This window comes from Convolutriloba macropyga, chromosome 15 (genome assembly GCF_964194025.1).
Source record: "Convolutriloba macropyga chromosome 15, txConMacr16.3, whole genome shotgun sequence".
NCBI lineage: Eukaryota > Metazoa > Xenacoelomorpha > Acoela > Convolutidae > Convolutriloba > Convolutriloba macropyga.
The window spans coordinates 13,854,050-13,873,365 of NC_134482.1; the positions used below are offsets into that span (position 1 = coordinate 13,854,050).

General features: G+C 36.1%; 1 protein-coding gene across 1 annotated transcript in view; it reads left to right on the forward strand.

Moving 5' to 3' along the window:
* Positions 1 to 255: 255 nt before the first annotated feature.
* Positions 256 to 19,316, forward strand: part of LOC142354451 (uncharacterized) — a 33,486-nt gene continuing 14,425 nt past the window's right edge. The window contains exons 1-4 of the mRNA XM_075406749.1: positions 256 to 735; positions 800 to 1,075; positions 7,996 to 8,517; positions 12,294 to 12,493. Coding sequence (XP_075262864.1) covers positions 573 to 735; positions 800 to 1,075; positions 7,996 to 8,517; positions 12,294 to 12,493 — 1,161 coding nt within the window. The 5' untranslated portion in view covers positions 256 to 572. The remainder of the gene's footprint in view (positions 736 to 799; positions 1,076 to 7,995; positions 8,518 to 12,293; positions 12,494 to 19,316) is intronic.

Genomic DNA, 19,316 nt, shown 5'->3' on the forward strand with positions numbered 1-19,316 from the left:
ATTCATGCTCCTCCCCCACCACTCCACCAATAGCCCCCAGACGGCTCGCCACGAGCCGCCCTCAATAAAGGGTTAGTAGACCAGAAAAGGGGGTATGATCGGAACAGTGAGCCCTCACTACGAAACGTCACGGTACCGCCATAGCGAACTGTATTTTAGCAGTATGCTAGACTCTAGAAGCCGCGTCAAAGGGTTGAATTTATACTAAAAATAAGGCGTCGAGCCTACCCCCATAACAGTACTACAGGTATTATCAACCTGTTACTGGACCTCAGTTTATGGAAAATTTATAAAGACTAACAAAAATTCGTACAAACTGCTGTTGAGGTTGTGGGGCGACTTCAAGAACATTTTTATCTGTAGTTGTCAGCCGACATCATCAAGATCATTACAAACATGCAACTTCTTAATAAGTTGATCACAACAGTTAGGCCAATTATTGGTATGGGTTATAAAATCCGGCCCAAATAATCTGGGGAGCTCCGGAAAATCATTGAAATCTATTGACGTTAAATTTTAGATGTTTGTAGTGGTTGTCTGATACATCAATTAGGCTGTTGAAAGCTGCAGTAATGGAGGCTACGAGGGTCGGCGAAAACATCCCATTACTTCTTGCGCAAATTTGCGAGAATTTGGGCTGGAATGGAGCTTTTAGGATGTGTGAAAAAATGAGAAGTGCCCTAATATACAGGCGAAAAATAATCGGAAAAGAGGCATATTTTACGGAGCGTAAAGGTGATTTGTTTGATGCTCAAATATCTTCATGATTTACCTTCTTTCAAAGAACTCACTATTTAAGACTGTTTCGACAAACTGAGAGTAAAGCAGCATGAAATCTCCAAATCAGAATTCCTGATGTCCTTGTCAGCGGAGCAGAGGGCTATTAGAGACAGTAGGATTCAAGAAATTAACATGTTTATGGAGCGTTTGATCTCTTCATGTCTCAGCGTCACGGATACGAGCTTCATTGCAAGGGAGAAAACAAGCCCAGAAAGGTGTTATTCCTTCGGGGAGATAGAACTACTGCTTAATCTAACGCCTTTTGATCACTTGGGTCTTAAAAGAACAGATGAGCGTAAGTAACAAAGCAGTTTTTTCTCTACAACACCTGATGCGTTTTTGAATATACTAATTTGAAGATTCTGCACTAACTACTTTATCATATTTTTTTTTGAAATGGAAGAAAGTCGCTCACCTAAAAAGCAATTGGTCAAATCAGGAGTGACAGGTCAATTCCTATGTATAATTATAATTTTTGCTATTAGTCTGCAGTGTTCTACAAAGAGAAATCAGTAAGAAAGTTGACAAAGAAGAAACGTTCCAAAGAAAAATTCTAAACGCCAAGAGAGTACCATTATCTTATTAATAGCTGTGATAGTCGATTAGTGCTAATTTTGGCTTTCTCTTGGTTTTTATATTTCAAAGAAATTGAATTGTATTGTGGGGCTGTCTTTTTAAGATATACTCGCACCTTTATCAATTTGAGTTCAGATTGAAATAGTGATTATAGTCAGGCTTGAGTCGTAAACGGAACAAAAAGCGAATAGTTTAATGCGTAAAGTTGTTTCAAACTGCTTCTGAAGAAGAATGAGAAATTGATGTTTAACGAAATTTTCGGTTTTTGAGAGCTAAATCTTTTGAAACGCCATGTCAAGGAAGCTATCGTGGTTACTTTTTGACAAGGACAGCTAAATTTTCTTGTAGCTTTAGTTTCCACGCAACGAACGTGTATCTATCAAAGCTTCAACAATCCTGCGTTACCGCTGGGAGCGGGATCCGGAAATGCATAAGCTTTGCATCATGGTGAAGCTTATCTTAGGTCAATTAAAAGGGCCCTCCCGTCTTAAACGGTAGTCGGTAAGCTTGGCTCTACAAGTAGACTTTTAGCGAATATGTCGATAAGCGACAGGAATCTAATGCAAAAAATACACAAGAATAGCGGTTTGAAGAAAATTCATTGAGAACATATTAACATAAAATTAAGACGAGTTTTTGATTCAGTATTTAAAGGTACTAGTAGAGTGGTCTAACACAACAACCTCTCCTTCCAATATGGTTCCAATTAATGGTTCAAATGCGGGACGGATTCGTACTTAGCGCGCGCCATGGAGCGAGATAATGGTGCTACGCAGCACTCCAAAGCTGATTTTTGTGCTGCTTGTTTTTTTAATTGCTCTTGAACGACGTTTATAGCAATTATTGTAAACGTGTGTCTTTTTTATGCAAAATTTTTGCTTGACAGTTTTGACTTTTCGATTGACTTTTAGGCCCTTGACTTTTTCCGTTTCGTGTGATCTAAAATTCTCAATCACAATTTCAAGCAGCCGAACTCAATCGGGGGCAATTTAAAAGTCAAAGGAAAAGTGCGCCGAAACTGGTGCCATTTTCCACTTAAAAGTGGTATATGTTAGCCTCTAATGTGGTTATTACTATTGAACTTCTTAGTCCCATTTAGACCACCCCCAACCCCCCCCCCCCCCCAACTGGAGCAGGCTGCAATTGATAAGACCTCCCGCTAGTCATTCGAGAGCAATACTTCCGACGCTTATGTTTTTTAATTGCTCTCAAATGACGTTTGTAGCAATCATATTAGTCCTGTTGGTCTTTATTTATGCGATTTTTCGCTTGGCCGATTTTTCGTCTGGACTATTTGACTTTTAGTCCACAAAAGCGGGATAAACAGGTAGCGTCCAGCGGGCCTTAAGTTCAATTAGACGCCCTTAGCCGCATTTTGTAGTTCTTCAAGTGTTCAGTGTAATGAAGCCAGCGGGAAGGCCGTAGTTTAAGGTTAAAATTTCTTTATTAGGGAGGTTTTGGAGCCCAAACTGTTGCATTGTTTCGTGTTTTTTCGTCATTTTTCGAATTTTTTGGTCAAAAAATTGAGGCCGGTTATAGTTGATTTAGGTCGTTTGCAAGACAAATACTTTTATGACCTTTTTAAGAGCTATGTTTTGGTAATCGAAACAACAAAAGGCAATTTCATTAATAGCCGCACAGCGTTAGCTGGGGCTATTATTGGCCTTCTTTTTTTGTTTCGTCGCCAAGATTTTTGTTACGACCATATAACGTCACAACCACTTCAAATATGTTACTTGTTCATTCGTGCATGCAATTTCAACTGAAGCGCGTGCGTGGCGTCATTTTTCGCTCTTAGTGGAACGAGTTTTTTTGTTCATTCGCGTGATTAATTTTTTGGTCACACTTGACTTACCTCACTCTCAAAAATGACCTCACTTTGAAATTGTATTTTATTTACTTTAATTCAGAGAGAATTCAAATGGGTGTGTGTTACTCAAAATGAAGGTTATTTGAGAGCAGCTAATAGGGCAGCAAAAACTGATTTTTAATCAAACTGTAACATAACAGCCTTCAATGAAATGACAAATTTTTTTGGTCTGTCTTTTTTACCGTTTTTTTAGACTGCAGATCTACGAAGCTATTGCGGCTCTTTTCTGGCAATCTGCCAGTTATGTTACTAATTTTCTATTTTTTTCAAGCTTTTCGAAAATTTTTGTTTTCGAGTTTTTTTTCAGTCCTAGATATCAAGGAACCTCCTCTAAAGTTATATAATATATTACTGCAGTTTCTAGTGGTAATGGAATGGTATTCAACAGTTTACAACATTACGAATTTTAGCATTTTTTTTACAAAACTTGAATTTTTTTCAGTTTTTTTCACAATTATTGTGATTATTCAGGTTTTTTCAACTTCAGGGGTCAGAAAACCTCCTTAAATTTGATAGTAAGTTATTAAAAATATTTTGATGAAGTTTTTTCAAATATTTAATTTTTTGTCCGGCACCAGGGACCAAGGAACCTCCTCCGGGGTTTGATGATAAACTGAAGTTTAGTTTCTAGCGTTAATGGAATGGTTATCTATTTCCTAATGACTCGAGTTTAAGAAATTTTTGATAAAATCTAATTTTCGAAAAAGTATGTACAGAGTTTTTTGATTTTTTGAGCCAGTAACTTTATTTGAGGATTGATACAGTGATGCTGGATAGTCTCTTAAGACAATGAAATGTTTCGGATGATTTTAGTATCACAAATTTTAGCAAGATTTTGATAAATTTGCTATTGTTTTTAAATTTGTCATTGAAATTTGTCTAAATTTAAATTTTTTTTCTTTTTTAGTCTTCTCAAGCCTCAAGAGCCAAGGACCATCCTGTATGGTTTGCTAATAGGTTACTGCATAAATTTTAGATGTAATGGAATGTTCTTAAAGATTTTAATATGGCAAATGTGAGCAATTTTAAAAATGTTTGCATTATTATTCAAGGTCTCTTGAAACTGTTTCCCTTTTTTAGGTTTCTCCAGCCTCAAGTGCCAGAGAACCTCCTCTAGGGTTTAACTATAGTTTACTGCATAACTTCTAGATGTACTGGAAAGCTTTTCAAGATTTTTATATCACGAATTTGAGCAATTTTTTTTAAAAAGCACTTTTTTTTCAAGTTTTCGAATATCTTTGGATTTTTTCGGGCACCAGGGGCCTGGGACCTCCTCCGAGGTTTTTTAATAAGCTGCTGCATAGTTTCAGGAGTTAATAGAATGGTTATTTATATCTTAATAACTCCATTTTTTGCAATTTTTTGATAAATTTTTTATTTTCAAATTTCCAAAAAATTATTATCTTGTTCCAAGATTATGGACCTTAATGAGCCAGTGAAACTATTTAAGGCTTAAAATAGGGATGCTGGATAGTCTCTTGAGACAATTAAATTGTTCTGAAGATATAAATATCATGAATTTCAGCACGATTTTTTTAAAGTTTGCAATTTTTTTAAAAAATTTTTGAATATTTTTGTCTTTTGTTGGCCAGTAATAATTCAGAAAAAGAAACGTTCTTCAAAAATTTTAAAAACAATTGAAAATTTTAAGAAAATCTTGCTAATATTCATGCTGTATTTAACGATCATTACTGGCAACTAAAACTTTTGAAGATTGGTTACAAGACAGAACTGCAGAGACAAAAATTGGTTTGGAACATTTTTTTCACTGCGAAATGTGGAAACTGAATTTTGCACTTTCAGTTTTTTTTCTATATGATTTAATTACTAACAAGGCTGGAAAAGCTGCAGAGGCGCATCGCATCATGGAAAATATTCCTAGATCCCTCTCTCTCTCCATTTCGTTCTTGTTCACGTTTTATCTCGCACACCATCTCTCTCTTTCTTTCTTTAACTCTTTTGTTGATGCCGCACATCAGCTGCTGTTATGCGGTGTGATGTTATCATCTATTACCTTCACCTCACGCTTCTTCAACTAAGCTAAAGCTAGCGTCACTAAACTGTGGCTGGCTACTGCCGAAGCCAACTGCTCGCCGGTCGTTTGAAAGCAATTCGCCCGACGTTAGTCGGTTATGTTTTCTCGCTTGGTTTACCTGCTATTCTCTCGAAGGCTTTTGTGATAAAAGGTTTTGGGGCCCCAGTGAGGGACAAAATTAGTTGGTTAATATTGCCTTTTCTACATCACGGATGAGCTGTTCTTGTTTGAGGTTTTTGATCTATTCATGAACCTTTTAGTCTCGGTAACTTTTGTATTACCGTTTAAGATTTTTACATCAAACAAGGTCTTTCAAAGTCTTTTTCTCTTATAGTCCTGTTGCTCCGATGTGTAGCCAGCGTCAATTTAGTTGTTTTACTAGGTTTCGCACAGGTTTCACTCCACAAATTTTTGTTTCAGCTTCTATATCGTGACAAACTTTGTCGACCAAGTTGGCAATTGAGCCGCGGATATCACTGCCCTAAATTTGTGTAGAAACACAAGTTTCTCAATTAATGTTTCCGGGCAATGTAGAACGAGAGCAGCCTGAATTGATTCTCTGTAAGTCCAGATAGAGTTTGCTGGCTCCGGATCCATACCTCAGGGCAAATTCATACTTCTCTGATTCGGTTGTTTTCTCTCACCTCAACTCTCTATTCTGCTGTCTTGTTTAAACTCGTTTTGTCTCTTCCTTGACTATAAGTGCCGCAATTCTTGCAGACTGTTCATACTCCATTCCTCTATCAACTGGAAGATGGGTGTTAATGCCGCCTTCGCGGGTTGGGAGAGAACCATTTTTGGGCAATTTTGATTGTAGGTTGAGTGAATTGCTCTAGTTTTTAATTGCTCTCAAACGAAGTTCGTAGCAATTATATTAGTCCTGTTGGTCTTTTTTGCGATTTTTCGCTTGACCGATATTTCGTCTGACCCATTTGACTTTCCGGCCTTAAAAATTTTGTTTTTTGTCTTTTTTCGAATGTTTTTGTCTAAAATTGAGGCTGGTTCAAGTTGATAAAGGTCGTTGGCAAGACAAGTCTTTTTTATGAACTTTTAGAGAGCTATAGGTTTTGGTTGTACAAACAAAAACACGCAAATTTATACTAATATTAACATTTTTCAAGTTTTTTGAAAATTTTTGTGTTTTTTCGAGTTTTTCCAGCCCTAGGTGTCAAGTAATCTCCTCTAGGGTTTTATAATAGGTTACTGTATATTTTCTAGATGTAATGGAATGTTTTTTTATGATTTTGATATCACGATTTTAAGTTATTTAATAAACTATATTTTTCAAGTTTTTTGTATACTTGAATTTTTACATTACCAGGGACCTCCTCCAATTATATTAATCTTGTTGGTTCTTTTTTATGCGATTGTTCTCTTGGCCAATTTTTCGTCTTACCCTTTAGACTTTTCGTCCTCTGAAACAGGATATAGGTATAGAGTTCACGTAGATATTCGCCCGACGTTAGTCGGTCATGTTATTAGTTTGCTTCTGTACGGTTTTTTCGGAGAATCGGGATTGTTACTGCATGTAAAAATGAGTTCACGATGAACGGCATTGGTGAATGGTTTGGCTTTAAGCTACACCCTCAAATTAATTTTACCCCTCTTGTCGTTCGAGAACAACCCCTCTTGTCGTTCGAGAACAGTCGTTCGATTCTCAGGTTATTAGGAAATTCAATTCTGTGGAATGTAGTTCAGAACTTCTGCTGCTATGTGTTTTTAAGATCTCTTGCAACATTTTCATGATTTTGGAAGTGATGATTTTGGTCACGCCGAATCAGGAAATTGATTGAAAAAGCGAGTGATTTTGCGGCATAAATATTTTTACTCTAATTTTGAAGTAGATTGAGAACACGTTGTTTAACCAAAAATTCGATTTTTCCGGGCGGTTCATTTTCATTTCTAGGTTTTCTGTGAAGTCATAATAATTTTGAAATACAGGTCCGAACTTGTCCTGCAAGGTTTTTTTCATTTCGTCGAACAATTTGTCCCGCTTTACCTCAGTTTTACAGCTTGTTCAACATTTTGCTTGAAGTACTTTGGACTTCGTTTTAGTGTTTTCTCATTCTGTCGTTAGTACTTTTGAGCAGTTGTCGCTGAACAATATAGTCTCGAGACAACAGAAGCGTTATCCAAAAAAGAAATCAATAATAGAAACGAGATGAACCATAAAGCCAATTTGAAGTGCCAGCTACTTTTCAACATCGCTTTTATAACTCTTAGATACCATTTTAATGCTCATTGGTATTGGTACTTGCCCCCTGAACAGGTATATGTTCAACTTTGAAATCTTATCGAAATAGGTCGCGTTTTAAAAAGTATTTTGTACAAAAATTGTTTTTCATTTTCTGTTCTTTCAATCCCAATTGGGGTTGTGGGAATCAATGGCAGCTGTTTTCCGGCGAGTGAAAAATGAGTTATATTTTTTCTAGACCGGCTAAGACCTGGCTAAAACAGATATCAACAGTATGAAATGAAATTCACGAAACTTTAGGAATAATATAGCTCAAATTGGCAAAAAATTTGCCTAAATTAGCTGATGTTAACTTATTGGTTGCGCGTGATTAACTAACATTTTGTTAGCTGACCAAGAATTAGATAATTAATTTGACGTTGAAAAAATAGTGATAGAAGTTAATTAATTTGACGTTGAAAAAAATAGTGATAGATAATTTGACGTGATAGAAGTTAAGTTCGCATGTAACTGTGATTAAAGTCGGGCAATATGTTTAAGCGGAGGAAGTTATCATTCAAAACAGTTTGAGGAATCGTCGCATATACCTTGTGCGTTCAAACGAGAACAAAGAACTTTTGGATCAAGTCCGGATGTATCAAAAGGATGCTTTGAAGCAATTGCTGAACAATCCCGAATCCAAGAAAAATTGCTTGGAGCTGGTAGAGGTAACCGAAAAAAGACCTCCGAAAGCGAGGAAGCTAATGAAGACTGGCACCTCTCTGGATCCGACAGTCGAGAAGATGCAGTCGAACATTAAAGACAACCCTTACTTGTATCTTTTGAAATGGAACGATTTAGCAGCCACGTACAATGGCAGCTTCATAAATTTCAAAGATGATGGAAGGATTAAGTCAACTAGTCGCGCGGCACAAAAGAAAAAAATTGACGCACCGCAATCGTCAAGTATCACTGACTCGGATGCGTATTTGGCCCAACGATATTACAATTTGATCATTACTTTTGAGTGGCCTTCATTTTCGTTTTTCATCACCAACCCAAAGCGTCCAGACCCCGAAGAGCGTGAGTACAATTCTTTCTAATATGATGCGATTTTCGCGAGGGTCTTTTCTGTTCTTTTCATTTGTAAGACTTGAGTTGTTCTGATTGCCTGTAAAGATATTTTTGCAGATCTGTTCTCTAGGTGAGAGGTTTTGCTACTCTTGTCTTCAAAGAACAACAGTCTAATGAAAAGAAAACTAGTTGATTAGTTTCTCTCAAACATAGTTTGTTGTAGTTATTTGCGCCCTGTGTGTCTTTTCTGTACAACTTTTGGCTTGCTCATTTTTTTCGTCTGACCATTTTGACCTTTCCTCCTCAGAATCGGGATCAACTGTTGAAGCAGGAGGGTCTTTAGTGCTTCTCCATATCTCATAGAGCTCTATCAGTCTCAAAAGTATTTGTTAAACGATAATGAAAAATGCTCTGGAGGTATAAATTCATGATGAAAAATGGCAAGGTGCAATTCGGACACCCGACTTTTCCCAGCACTGTAACAGTTCCAGTAACAGCCTTTCCTTCCCTTGAAATTTCCTCTTTCCTTTTCCTTTTTTTTCCTTGAAATGTTTTCTCTTAGAGCCATTCAGCCCTCGAGTTTTCAAGTATGCGATTAACAGACTTATACTTATGGTGTGAAGGGCGACTCTTAGAAATTGATCCCACACCCCCGCTGCTGTGCACCACCGCTGCGCTCACCTAACGCCCCCTCAATTAATCTAAAGCTAGCCTCACTAAACCGTGGCTAGCTACTGACGAAGCCAACCGCTCGCCGGCCATTTGAGAGTAATTCGCCGGACGTTAGTTGGTTATGTTTGTATATATCTGTATTTTAGAAAAAGATCTGGAAAGCCTAAGGCAGTTAGGGCTCAGAGTGCGAGCGCGACATAATAGCGCACAAAAAGTTGACGTGTAATTGCTCTCAAAGGAAGTGTCTTTTTTAATAGCCGCGAAGCGATAGCGGCTATTATTGGGAACATCGTGGTTTTTTTTCTACTCTTGTCTTCAAAGAACAACAGTCTAATGAAAAAAAAACTAGTTGATTAGTTTCTCTCAAACATAGTTTGTTGTAGTTATTTGCGCCCTGTGTGTCTTTTCTGTACAACTTTTGGCTTGATCATTTTTTTCGTCTGACCCTTTTGACCTTTCCTCCTCAGAATCGGGATCAACTGAAGCAGGAGGGTCTTTAGTGCTTCTCCATATCTCATAGAGCTCTATCAGTCTCAAAGTATTTGTTAAACGATAATGAAAAATGCTCTGGAGGTATAAATTCATGATGAAAAATGGCAAGGTGCAATGGCAATTCGTCGTCTCCATCGATGATTCTTACGACCTGACTTCTTGGAGTTGACTTCAGTGACTTCTATTGCTTTGCAGTTAAAATTTATGTACGTGACGTCGTTTCTGTTTTTAGGTCAATTGCGTGACTTACCTCACTCAAAAAAATGACTTCTGAACTCACTTATGGAACTTTAATTTTTATGAAGATTTACTAGTTAATAGTGTGCATCTAAGTAGTGCCAATCTTATATGTCCTAATTCGTGATTATTAGTCTTGAGTTTTTGATATCGAATATCAATTTTGAAATAGCTCTTTAAGGGCTTTTTCCTTAAAGAACGTATGTGTCAAAAAATTGACAGTCCGAAGCTAACCCAAAAAGTCTAGTGGTCTATTAAAGGACTGGTGGTCGATCTGTCTATCTTATTTCTTTAGGTGTTTCAATTCATGGAAGGCCATGAGCGTCTATCGCGGCTATTTTCCGGCAATCCGCCGGCTATGTTTTGCAACATTTTTTGCTTGACCGTTTTCTAGAACGTTCTTTCGATTTCTTTTCTTGAGTATCTTTTTCTGCGCTTGAATTCTTGTTTTTGGCGTGCGTGAATTTGTTATTATTCAGAAATTAAGTCTGTCGCTAGAGCAGAAGTGATTGTAAAATAATGTACTACAATGAATTGATAGCCAAGAAAATGCCTCAGTCTAATACACTGAATAGGTCAGGGTTTTGAAGCCCTCATTGGTCTGAATTTTTTGCACTCATAAAAAATTATCTGGGCTACATCCCCTCTACATCAAAGTGCTCAGCCTGTTATTCGAGAGCAATTTGTGCAATGTTAGTTGGTTAATGTTTAATAGCCGCCCTCATCTTCTCAGCCGGCTATTATAGCGCTCCTATTTTTTTACAATTCAAAGAATTTGAATTCTATGGGCGTTGTCTTTTTTTTAAGATCTGTTCACACATTTTCATGATTTTTGAAGTCAAATTGGAGTAGTGATTTTGGTCACGCCGAAACAGGATATGGAGCGAAAAAGCGAGTGGTTTTGCGGCGTGAAATTTTTTGCTCTAAATTTAAAGTAGAGTGAGAAAACGGTGTTTGAACAAAAATTCGCTGTCTCGCTAGTGGTTTTTTGTTCACATACGGCAATTTCACTTTGATTTTTACTGTTTTTTCAATTTTTTGGATCGGATTGTTTTTCTAAATGGTTTTTCCAATCCATTCATAGTCCGTTTTAGGTCTAGTTTTTTTTAAGTCAATGAAAATTCTTTGAATTGTACGTCAGGACTTGTCCTGCTATGTTTTTTTACTTCGTCGAATAAAAAAAATGTTTCGCTTTACCTCATTTTGCCGCCTTTTCAACATTTTGCGTGAAATCTTTTTGACTTCTGTAGGCTAGTTTCTCTCTTCTCTCATTCTGCTAAAAGTGATTTTGAATATCAGGTGCTCAGCAAAGCAATTCAAAATGAACAGAGTCAGTATAAAAAATTGAAGTCAGAAATAGAAACGGGATAAACCCGCTATTTGAACGCTAAGTCAATGAAAATTCTTTGAATTGTACGTCAGGACTTGTCCTGCTATGTTTTTTTACTTCGTCGAATAAAAAAAATGTTTCGCTTTACCTCATTTTGCCGCCTTTTCAACATTTTGCGTGAAATCTTTTTGACTTCTGTAGGCTAGTTTCTCTCTTCTCTCATTCTGCTAAAAGTGATTTTGAATATCAGTTGCTCAGCAAAGCAATTCAAAATGAACAGAGTCAGTATAAAAAATTGAAGTCAGAAATAGAAACGGGATAAACCCGCTATTTGAACGTCGCTCCTATAAGTATTAGTTACCTCTCTCTAATGCTTATTGTTTTTGATAGTAGCCCCTGTAGCCTCTCTCTAAGAAACAGAAGTATGTTCAACTACGAAATGCCATCAAAATAAATCGGACTTAAAAAAATGTTTTTGTAAAAAAATCTTTTTTCAATATCTTCTGTTATTTCAATCCCAATCATGCTTATTGGAATCAACGGCGGCTATTTTCCGGCAATCTGCCGGGTATGTTTCTGTTTCTGAAAATCAAGTATCCTTACTTCGAACAGCCCATAGCTTGATACTTGCAACAGTTACTTGGATTCAAATGTCAATCTTGAATCTTAGTGCTTTTTCTTAGTAGCAGAATTTGGGTAAAAGCGTCTTGAGGTACATGGTAAACTGCAAAAGCCAGAGGGCGTTGAGACTCTGAGCAATTATCTAAGAGCCTTACTTTCTCTACGTATGGGATTCACGGAAACTACTGAGAAGTCTTGAATTCATGATGTTAGGGCAAGTTTTTGAAGTTTTAGTGCCTAGCTTATTTCAGTTTAATTAGCTGATAATTGTCTGTCAAAAATGCAGCTTGACGTGTCATTTTACGTTTGACATCCTAATTATTGGCCGAATTTTTGAACCGTGGTTTGATTTTTAGTGTGTATTCTTTTTCTTGGTAAGACAAGTAATCAATTTACATTCAATATTCATTTAACGCAGTTAACTATTTTTTAGACATGGTTGACCAGCCGGTCATTTATGCTGTAACGCCAGAATTTGTGCTTGAAAATCACACAAAACCTGAAATCGACTCTGATGGCTTCTATCTTTGGAAACTGTGTTTTGGTGCTTTCGATCAAAGGAGAACTGTAGCTGAAATAGTGGAGCAAATGCTCATACCTAGGTATGAAGCTGTCGTCACAAATGCGGTAGAGGTTAGATTCCGCTTAGAATTTTTTCGATTGTGTTAAGTGAACAAGAAAAATTGACTCGATATAAAATGAAACTACGTTTCGATCAGTTCAGGCGACGAATTTCTAGTCAGTCTTTTGCTTACAGTTTTTTGTGGGATTCATTTTTGATCCACGCGGCTCCAATGTGTAACCATTTGAAATTGATATTACAGTGTTGTTGGCAATCACCTATTATAGCTATTGACGTTCAAAATTTACTCATATTTTTTTTTTCTTAAATTAATGTATTTGCTTTTGTAAATAATTTTTCATTTTTTATCACTGAGTGGACTGATTTGTAAACAGTGTTTATGACAACGTTCTTTCGATTATCCTTTCATTGAATTTTTCTGTTAATGAGATGTGGTGTTTAATTGCTCTTGAACGAAGTTCATAGCAATTATTGTAAACGTGTTGGTTTTTTATGCAAAATTTTCGCTTGACAGTTTTGACTTTTCGAGTGACTTTTACGCCCTTGACTTTTTGCGTTTCGCGTGATCTAAAACTCTCTCTCAATCACAATTTCAAGCAGCTGAACTCAATTTATGGCAGTTTAATACTAAAAGTCAAATGAAAAGCGCCGAAACTGGTGCCATTTTTCACTTTTAATCTTAACAGTGGTATATGTTAACCTCTAATGTTGTTATTTGAAGCCCACTATTGAATTTCTTAGTCACATTTAGACTCCCCCCCCCGACTGGAGTCGGCTGCAATTGATTAGAGCTCCCACTAGTTGTTCGAGAGCAATTCATCCGACGTTTAGTCTGTAATGTTTTTGTTTGCATAAAATTTTACTTAGATAAACCAGTTTCTGCGGTTTATTTCCAATTGTTCTTTTCTCCTTGTATTTTGTTTTGATTTACTAAAATAAGGATTTTTCTGCACCGCCGGGAATTTCAAATTTGCTGTATTAATAATCCAATCATATTTGGTATTAAGTGTTTAAAATAGATGAGAATTTGTATCTTTATTGCTATTTTCACAATGTCTTGCTTTTCTGTCAAAACTATAAACGTTTCGAGTATTTCGATCCTTTCATTTTTGGAGGTAGTAATGTACCTTTACAGCACCCCAAATACTAAAGCATGAAATACACTTGTTTTTCTACGTCTTAATACGGATGCCATTCAGTGATGGCTGTTTTGTAGCATTTTGCGGGCTATCTCTAAAAAATCTGTCTTTCACCTTAAGAAGGAACTCCTAATCTAATGAGGACCTCTTCTTGATAATATTTGCAGATTTCAAACATTTGAAAAAACGGCAATTTTTTTAAACAAAATATGAATTTTGTGCTGTTCTAGTGCTATAGCTTGTTTTCAACGATCCTTTTTTTGTGTTACAGAATAAAACGAAGAGCTATTAGCTAAACAAATTGTGAATGTCATAATCGTATGCTGAGAGTTCGCAGATTGTTTGATCAATTTCTCTCGAACGTAGTTTGAAACATTCATTGTAAACGTAGTAGTATTGGTTCGAAGAGCAGTATTGGTTTTTTTTTTTTTTGAGGTTTTCTAACCGGCAGTGCTAATTGTTCTGGCGGCACTCTGGCCCAAAGGCAAAAAGAGAATAAAATAACCATGTGAACTAATTTTTTTATAAAGATGTTTTAAGGTGCTGCATGCAGTGAATGAATTTAAGACTGGAAAATGTTTATGAAAGCATGGGAGTGTTAAGATAACCGTTTTTGGTTGTTCTGCTGTCAGTTCCGCTCAATTTTTGTTCACATTTTTTGTGGAGTTATTTTTGAACCACGGGGTATCAATGTGTAGCCATTTGAAAATGATAGTACAATGTTTTGAATGGCTATCTCTAAAGAATCTGTCTGTCATCTTAAGAAGGAACTCCTAATGTAATAACGACCTCTTCTAGATAATGTTAACAGATTTCAAGCATTTGAAAAAAATGGCAAAGTTTTTGAATCAGAATATGAATTGAGTGCTGTTGTTCTAGTGCTATAGCTTGTTTTCAAGGATATTTTTTGTTAAGGCGCTGTATGCAGTGAATGAATTTTTGACTTCAAAATGTTTTTGAAAGCATGGGAGTTTAGATAACCGTTTTTGGTCGTTCTTTTGTCAATTCCGCTCAATTTTTGTGGAATTTATTTTTGAACCACGGGGCATCAATGCGTAGCCATTTGAAATTGATAGTACAATGTTTTTGGCAATCAACTTGAATCGTTTTTAATAGCGATTGTCGTTCAAAATTCACTCATATTTTTATGTATTTGCTTTCAAAATAATTTCTTTGGATCTTTGAACGGACTGTTTTGTGAACAGTGTTTATGATAATGTTTTTCGATAATTCTTGTGAATTCCTCTGTGTTTGAAATGAGGCGTTTTTTTAAAACTTTACCAAAATAAACTGATTTTTTGTTTTCCAATTTTCTCTTTGAATTTTGTTTCGATTTACTAGCGTAAGGATTTTGCTGCACTGTTGGGAATCTCAAGTCTGCGGTATAGATAATCCGGTCATCTCCGGTATTGTGTTTTTTGTATTAAGTTGGATGAAAATTTGTATCTATAATTGGCATTTTTGTCAAAATCTCTACCGTTTCGAAAAAATTCTTTTTTGCTGTTTGATTTTGTCAGGAGGTAGCGATGTAATTTTCAGGAACCCCAATTGCTGAATCATGAAATGCACTTATTTTTGTATTTCTCAATCCCGATGATGGTCTGTGATGGCTGTTTTCCAGCATTTTGCCGGCTATTTGTCAGGAGGTAGCTATGTAATTTTAAGGAACCCCAATTACTGAATCATGAAATGCACTTATTTTTGTATTTCTCAATCCCGATGCTGGTCTGTGATGGCTGTTTTCCAGCATTTTGCCGGCTATTTGTCAGGAGGTAGCTATGTAATTTTCAGGAACCCCAATTGCTGAATCATGAAATGCACTTATTTTTGTATTTCTTAATCCCAATGGTGTTCTGTGATGGCTGTTTTCCAGCATTTTGCCGGCTATTTGTTTTTCTGCTTAAAAAGATCTGTCTGCCATCTCATGAAGGCACTTCTGAGGTAATAACGAGCTGTTCTTGGTAATATTTGCAGATTTCAAACATTTGAAAAATAATGTAATTAATAGCCGCACAGCGATAGCGGGGCTATTATTGGCCTTCTCTTGGTTTTTTTTTTTATTTCGTCGTCATGATTTTTGTTACGACCATATGACGTCACAGCCACTTTTTGTTCATTCGTTCATGCAATTTCAACTGAATTGCATGTGTGACGTCATTTTTCGCTCTTATTGGAGCGAGTTTTTTTGTTCATGCGCGTGATTAAATTTTTGGTCACACTTGACTTACCTCACTCTCAAAAATGACTTCCTCACTTTGAAATTGACTTTTATTTACTTTAATTCAAAGAGATAAGGTCAAATGGGTGTGTGTCACTCTAAATGAAGGTTATTTGAGACCAGCTAATAGAGGCAGCAATAAGTTATAAAGATTTTAAATCAAAATATAACAGATCAGCCATCAATGAATAGACGAATTTTTTTGTCTGTCTTTTTTTTCACTGTTTTTCTTAGACTGCCGATCTACGAATCTATTGCGGCTATTTTCTGGCAATCTGCCAGCTATGTTTTTTCATTTCGCCCTTTGCCTGTAAAAACTTTCCAAGTAGCAAGGGGAACAATGTGAGTCCTTTTGCATTCTTTAGAGATGAAATGTTTCAAAAATTTCCGGGTTATGGATGTGGGACTTGCATTACATCGTGCCAAAACATCTAATTTAAAATATCATTTTGAACTCTATTATTAATAGCCGCACAGCGATAGCTGGGGCTATTATTGGCCTTCTCTTGGTTTTTTACAGTTCGAAGAATTTGAATTGTATTGGGGCGCTGTCTTTTTTTAAAGATCTGTTCACAGATTTTCAAGATTTTTAAAGTCAAATTGGAGTAGTGATTTTGGTCACGCCGAAACAGGAAGTGGAGCGAAAAGCGAGTTGTTTTGCGGCGTGAAATTTTTTCGCTCTTATTTTAAAGTAGAGTGAGAAAACGGTGTTTGAACAAAAATTCGCTTTCTCGCTAAGTTTTTTGTTCACATGCAGCAATTTCACTTTGATGTTTACTGTTTTTTCAATTTTTTGGATCGGATTTTTTGCAAAATGGTTTTCCCAATCCATTCATAGTCCGTTCTAGGTCTAGTTTTTTGTTTAGTCAATGAAAATTCTTGAATTGTACGTCAGGACTTGTCCTGCTATGTTTTTTTTATTTCGCCGTCGCGATTTTTGTTACGATCATATGACGTCACAACCTTTTCAAATCTGCTTTTTGTTCATTCGTTCATGCAATTTCAACTGAAATCCGTGCGTGACGTCGTTTTTCGCTCTTAGTGGAGCGAGTTTGTTCATTCGCGTGATTAAATTTTTGGTCACACTTGACTTACCTCACTCTTCCTCACTTTGAAATTGACTTTTATTTACTTCAATTAAAGAGATCGGGTCAAATGGGTGTGTGTCACTCTAAATGAAGGTTTTTTGAGAGCAGCTAATAGAGGCAGCAAAAAACTTATATAAATTTTTGATCAAAATATAACATATCAGCCTTCAATGAAAAGGCGATTTTTTTGGTGTCTCTTTTACTGTTTTTTGGAGACTGCAGATCTACGAAGCTATTCCGGCTATCTTCTGGCAATCTGTCAGCTATGTTTTCTGTTCTTGAGAGAGATATATTTTTTACAGAAAAAATGGTGCATGAGCTTCTACAAAAATAATTTATTGGCAGCGCCTAAAGTTGGCTACCATCGTCCCTTTCCCACTAATATATAATCAAACGGAGAATTGCTTTCGAGGACACAATAATGACACAACACTTGACCGCCTCCGGTCAATACTTGACTGGAAAAAATTATGCAAAAAAAATTTGTTGACATATTTGACTTTTCTATTGATTGGTTATTCTCACGTTTTTGAGAAATGCGCCTTAATTTCGAAACCATAGTGAAACTATTTGGCGTCCCTCTAACAGCCGGTTATCCGCATTGAGCAGGGTACATTAAAATTGATTCCTTGTTTGTCATTTGAAAGTTTTGTCAGTCGTTAATTGGTTACGTACACAAGCGGGCGGCTTCTGAGTTTTCTGCCAATTTCGGATTGTTTCTTAGTCTTCTGGTATTTTGTACAATTTTTCTTTGTCAGCTGAAAACCAGCATTTGATTGAACTACTTATATCGCTCCTCGAGGAGCCGATATGTACATCTTAGTATTTCACTGATTACTTATTGTAATTGAACAATATCATATTTGCAGCTTTTTATCGGTGTTTAGAAAGCGTTCGATTTTTGCAGGAAACGTTGATCTGTTGTTGAGGAGTTCACAGTTAGACGGTGCTTTTCTGATTAACAATAACAGAGTGCAAGGCTTCTATCAGATCATTTTCTAACTCATATCTATATCATGACTGCGTAAACATAAGTGCGTCATCTTTGGTACTGCATTAATGGATAACCATTTGGTGTTTTTCATCTTACATCATTGGCATATAAATCGAATAGTAGTGCTCAGAGTATTGTTCCTCGTGGTACACCTTGATAAAGTTAAATCAAGTCCGATTCATTGCCGGTAGCTCTTGTTTTCTTGTGCTGTTCGGACAAGTAGTCAAGTGTCAATATTTGATTCATTGCGCTGAATCTTTTTTCCTCAAGCTTCGAAATCAAAATGTTGTTATCAATTGAATTAAACGCTTTAGACAGATATAGTAATGCATTTGTTTTATATTTCTTCAATTTGAAATCTGAGGTTTTCAGTGCTGAAAATTAGAGTATCCATCTTATTTTTTCAATCGAAAACCAAATTAAGTTTCTGGGGAATTTTTTTTCTAATTAAAATTTGAACTATTTGATCTCTAAGTAAAATCATTTGAAAACTCCAGAAAGTGAACTAGTTATTGGTATAGTTCTGTAATTTTCAGGATTTATGCTAGCTTGATTTTTGAGTAGTGGCGTAGTGTCGGCTTACTTTATGATACTGGAAGTATTTTACCTCGATAGGGTGCATTAATACATCATTGAATTCTATAAAGAGCGCAAGCAGGGTTATCTGTGGGTCCTATCGGTTCAAAGTACGTAAGCGTTTTGAAATAATGTAAAACTTCTTTTGATGTGATAAAGAGAACTAACTGATTTTCTCTTATATATTTTATCCGATTTAATCGGCCTGCTTTTACCAAAGTAAGCACGTAATTTAGAGAATCGGAAAGACACGTTCACTATTTGTTTGCTGTCATACAGAGATTCACCAGAAGATTTTTATGGCTGGAAATTTTGCTATTATCTACAGTTGTGTTTCGAGTACCGTTATTGAGAGGCCATTTTTCGTGTCGAGATAGATTTTTTGTTTGGAAAGGTAATTATTTTTAAAACACGCATAAAGCTAGAGCACATCACAAAAAGACAGAGACCAACAAATCAATCTTTTTTCGGCAAAGCAAATTATTCAATCATTGATTTCACATCAGAACTAAGGCTTTGTGACTATAATTTCACATACAATATGGAGCATGCAGTAAAATATGCTCAGTTCAACTCAACTTTGTCTTCTATTGTTCAAAAACTATGCTTTTGAATGATAGAAGACAAAGTTGAGTTGAACTGTGCATATTTTTCTGCATGCTTCGTTTTGTGTGTGAAATTCTAGTCACAAAGCCTTAGTTCCGATGTGAAATCGTTGATTGAATCAGTTAACTTGCCGAAAAATTTGATTATTGTTTCTACTTTTTGTAATGCGATCCTGTTTTATTGTGCCTATTTGGTACGGTGATCAATTTTATTTTCAAAATCAAATATGTGAACATTTTTGTCGATTGGGTA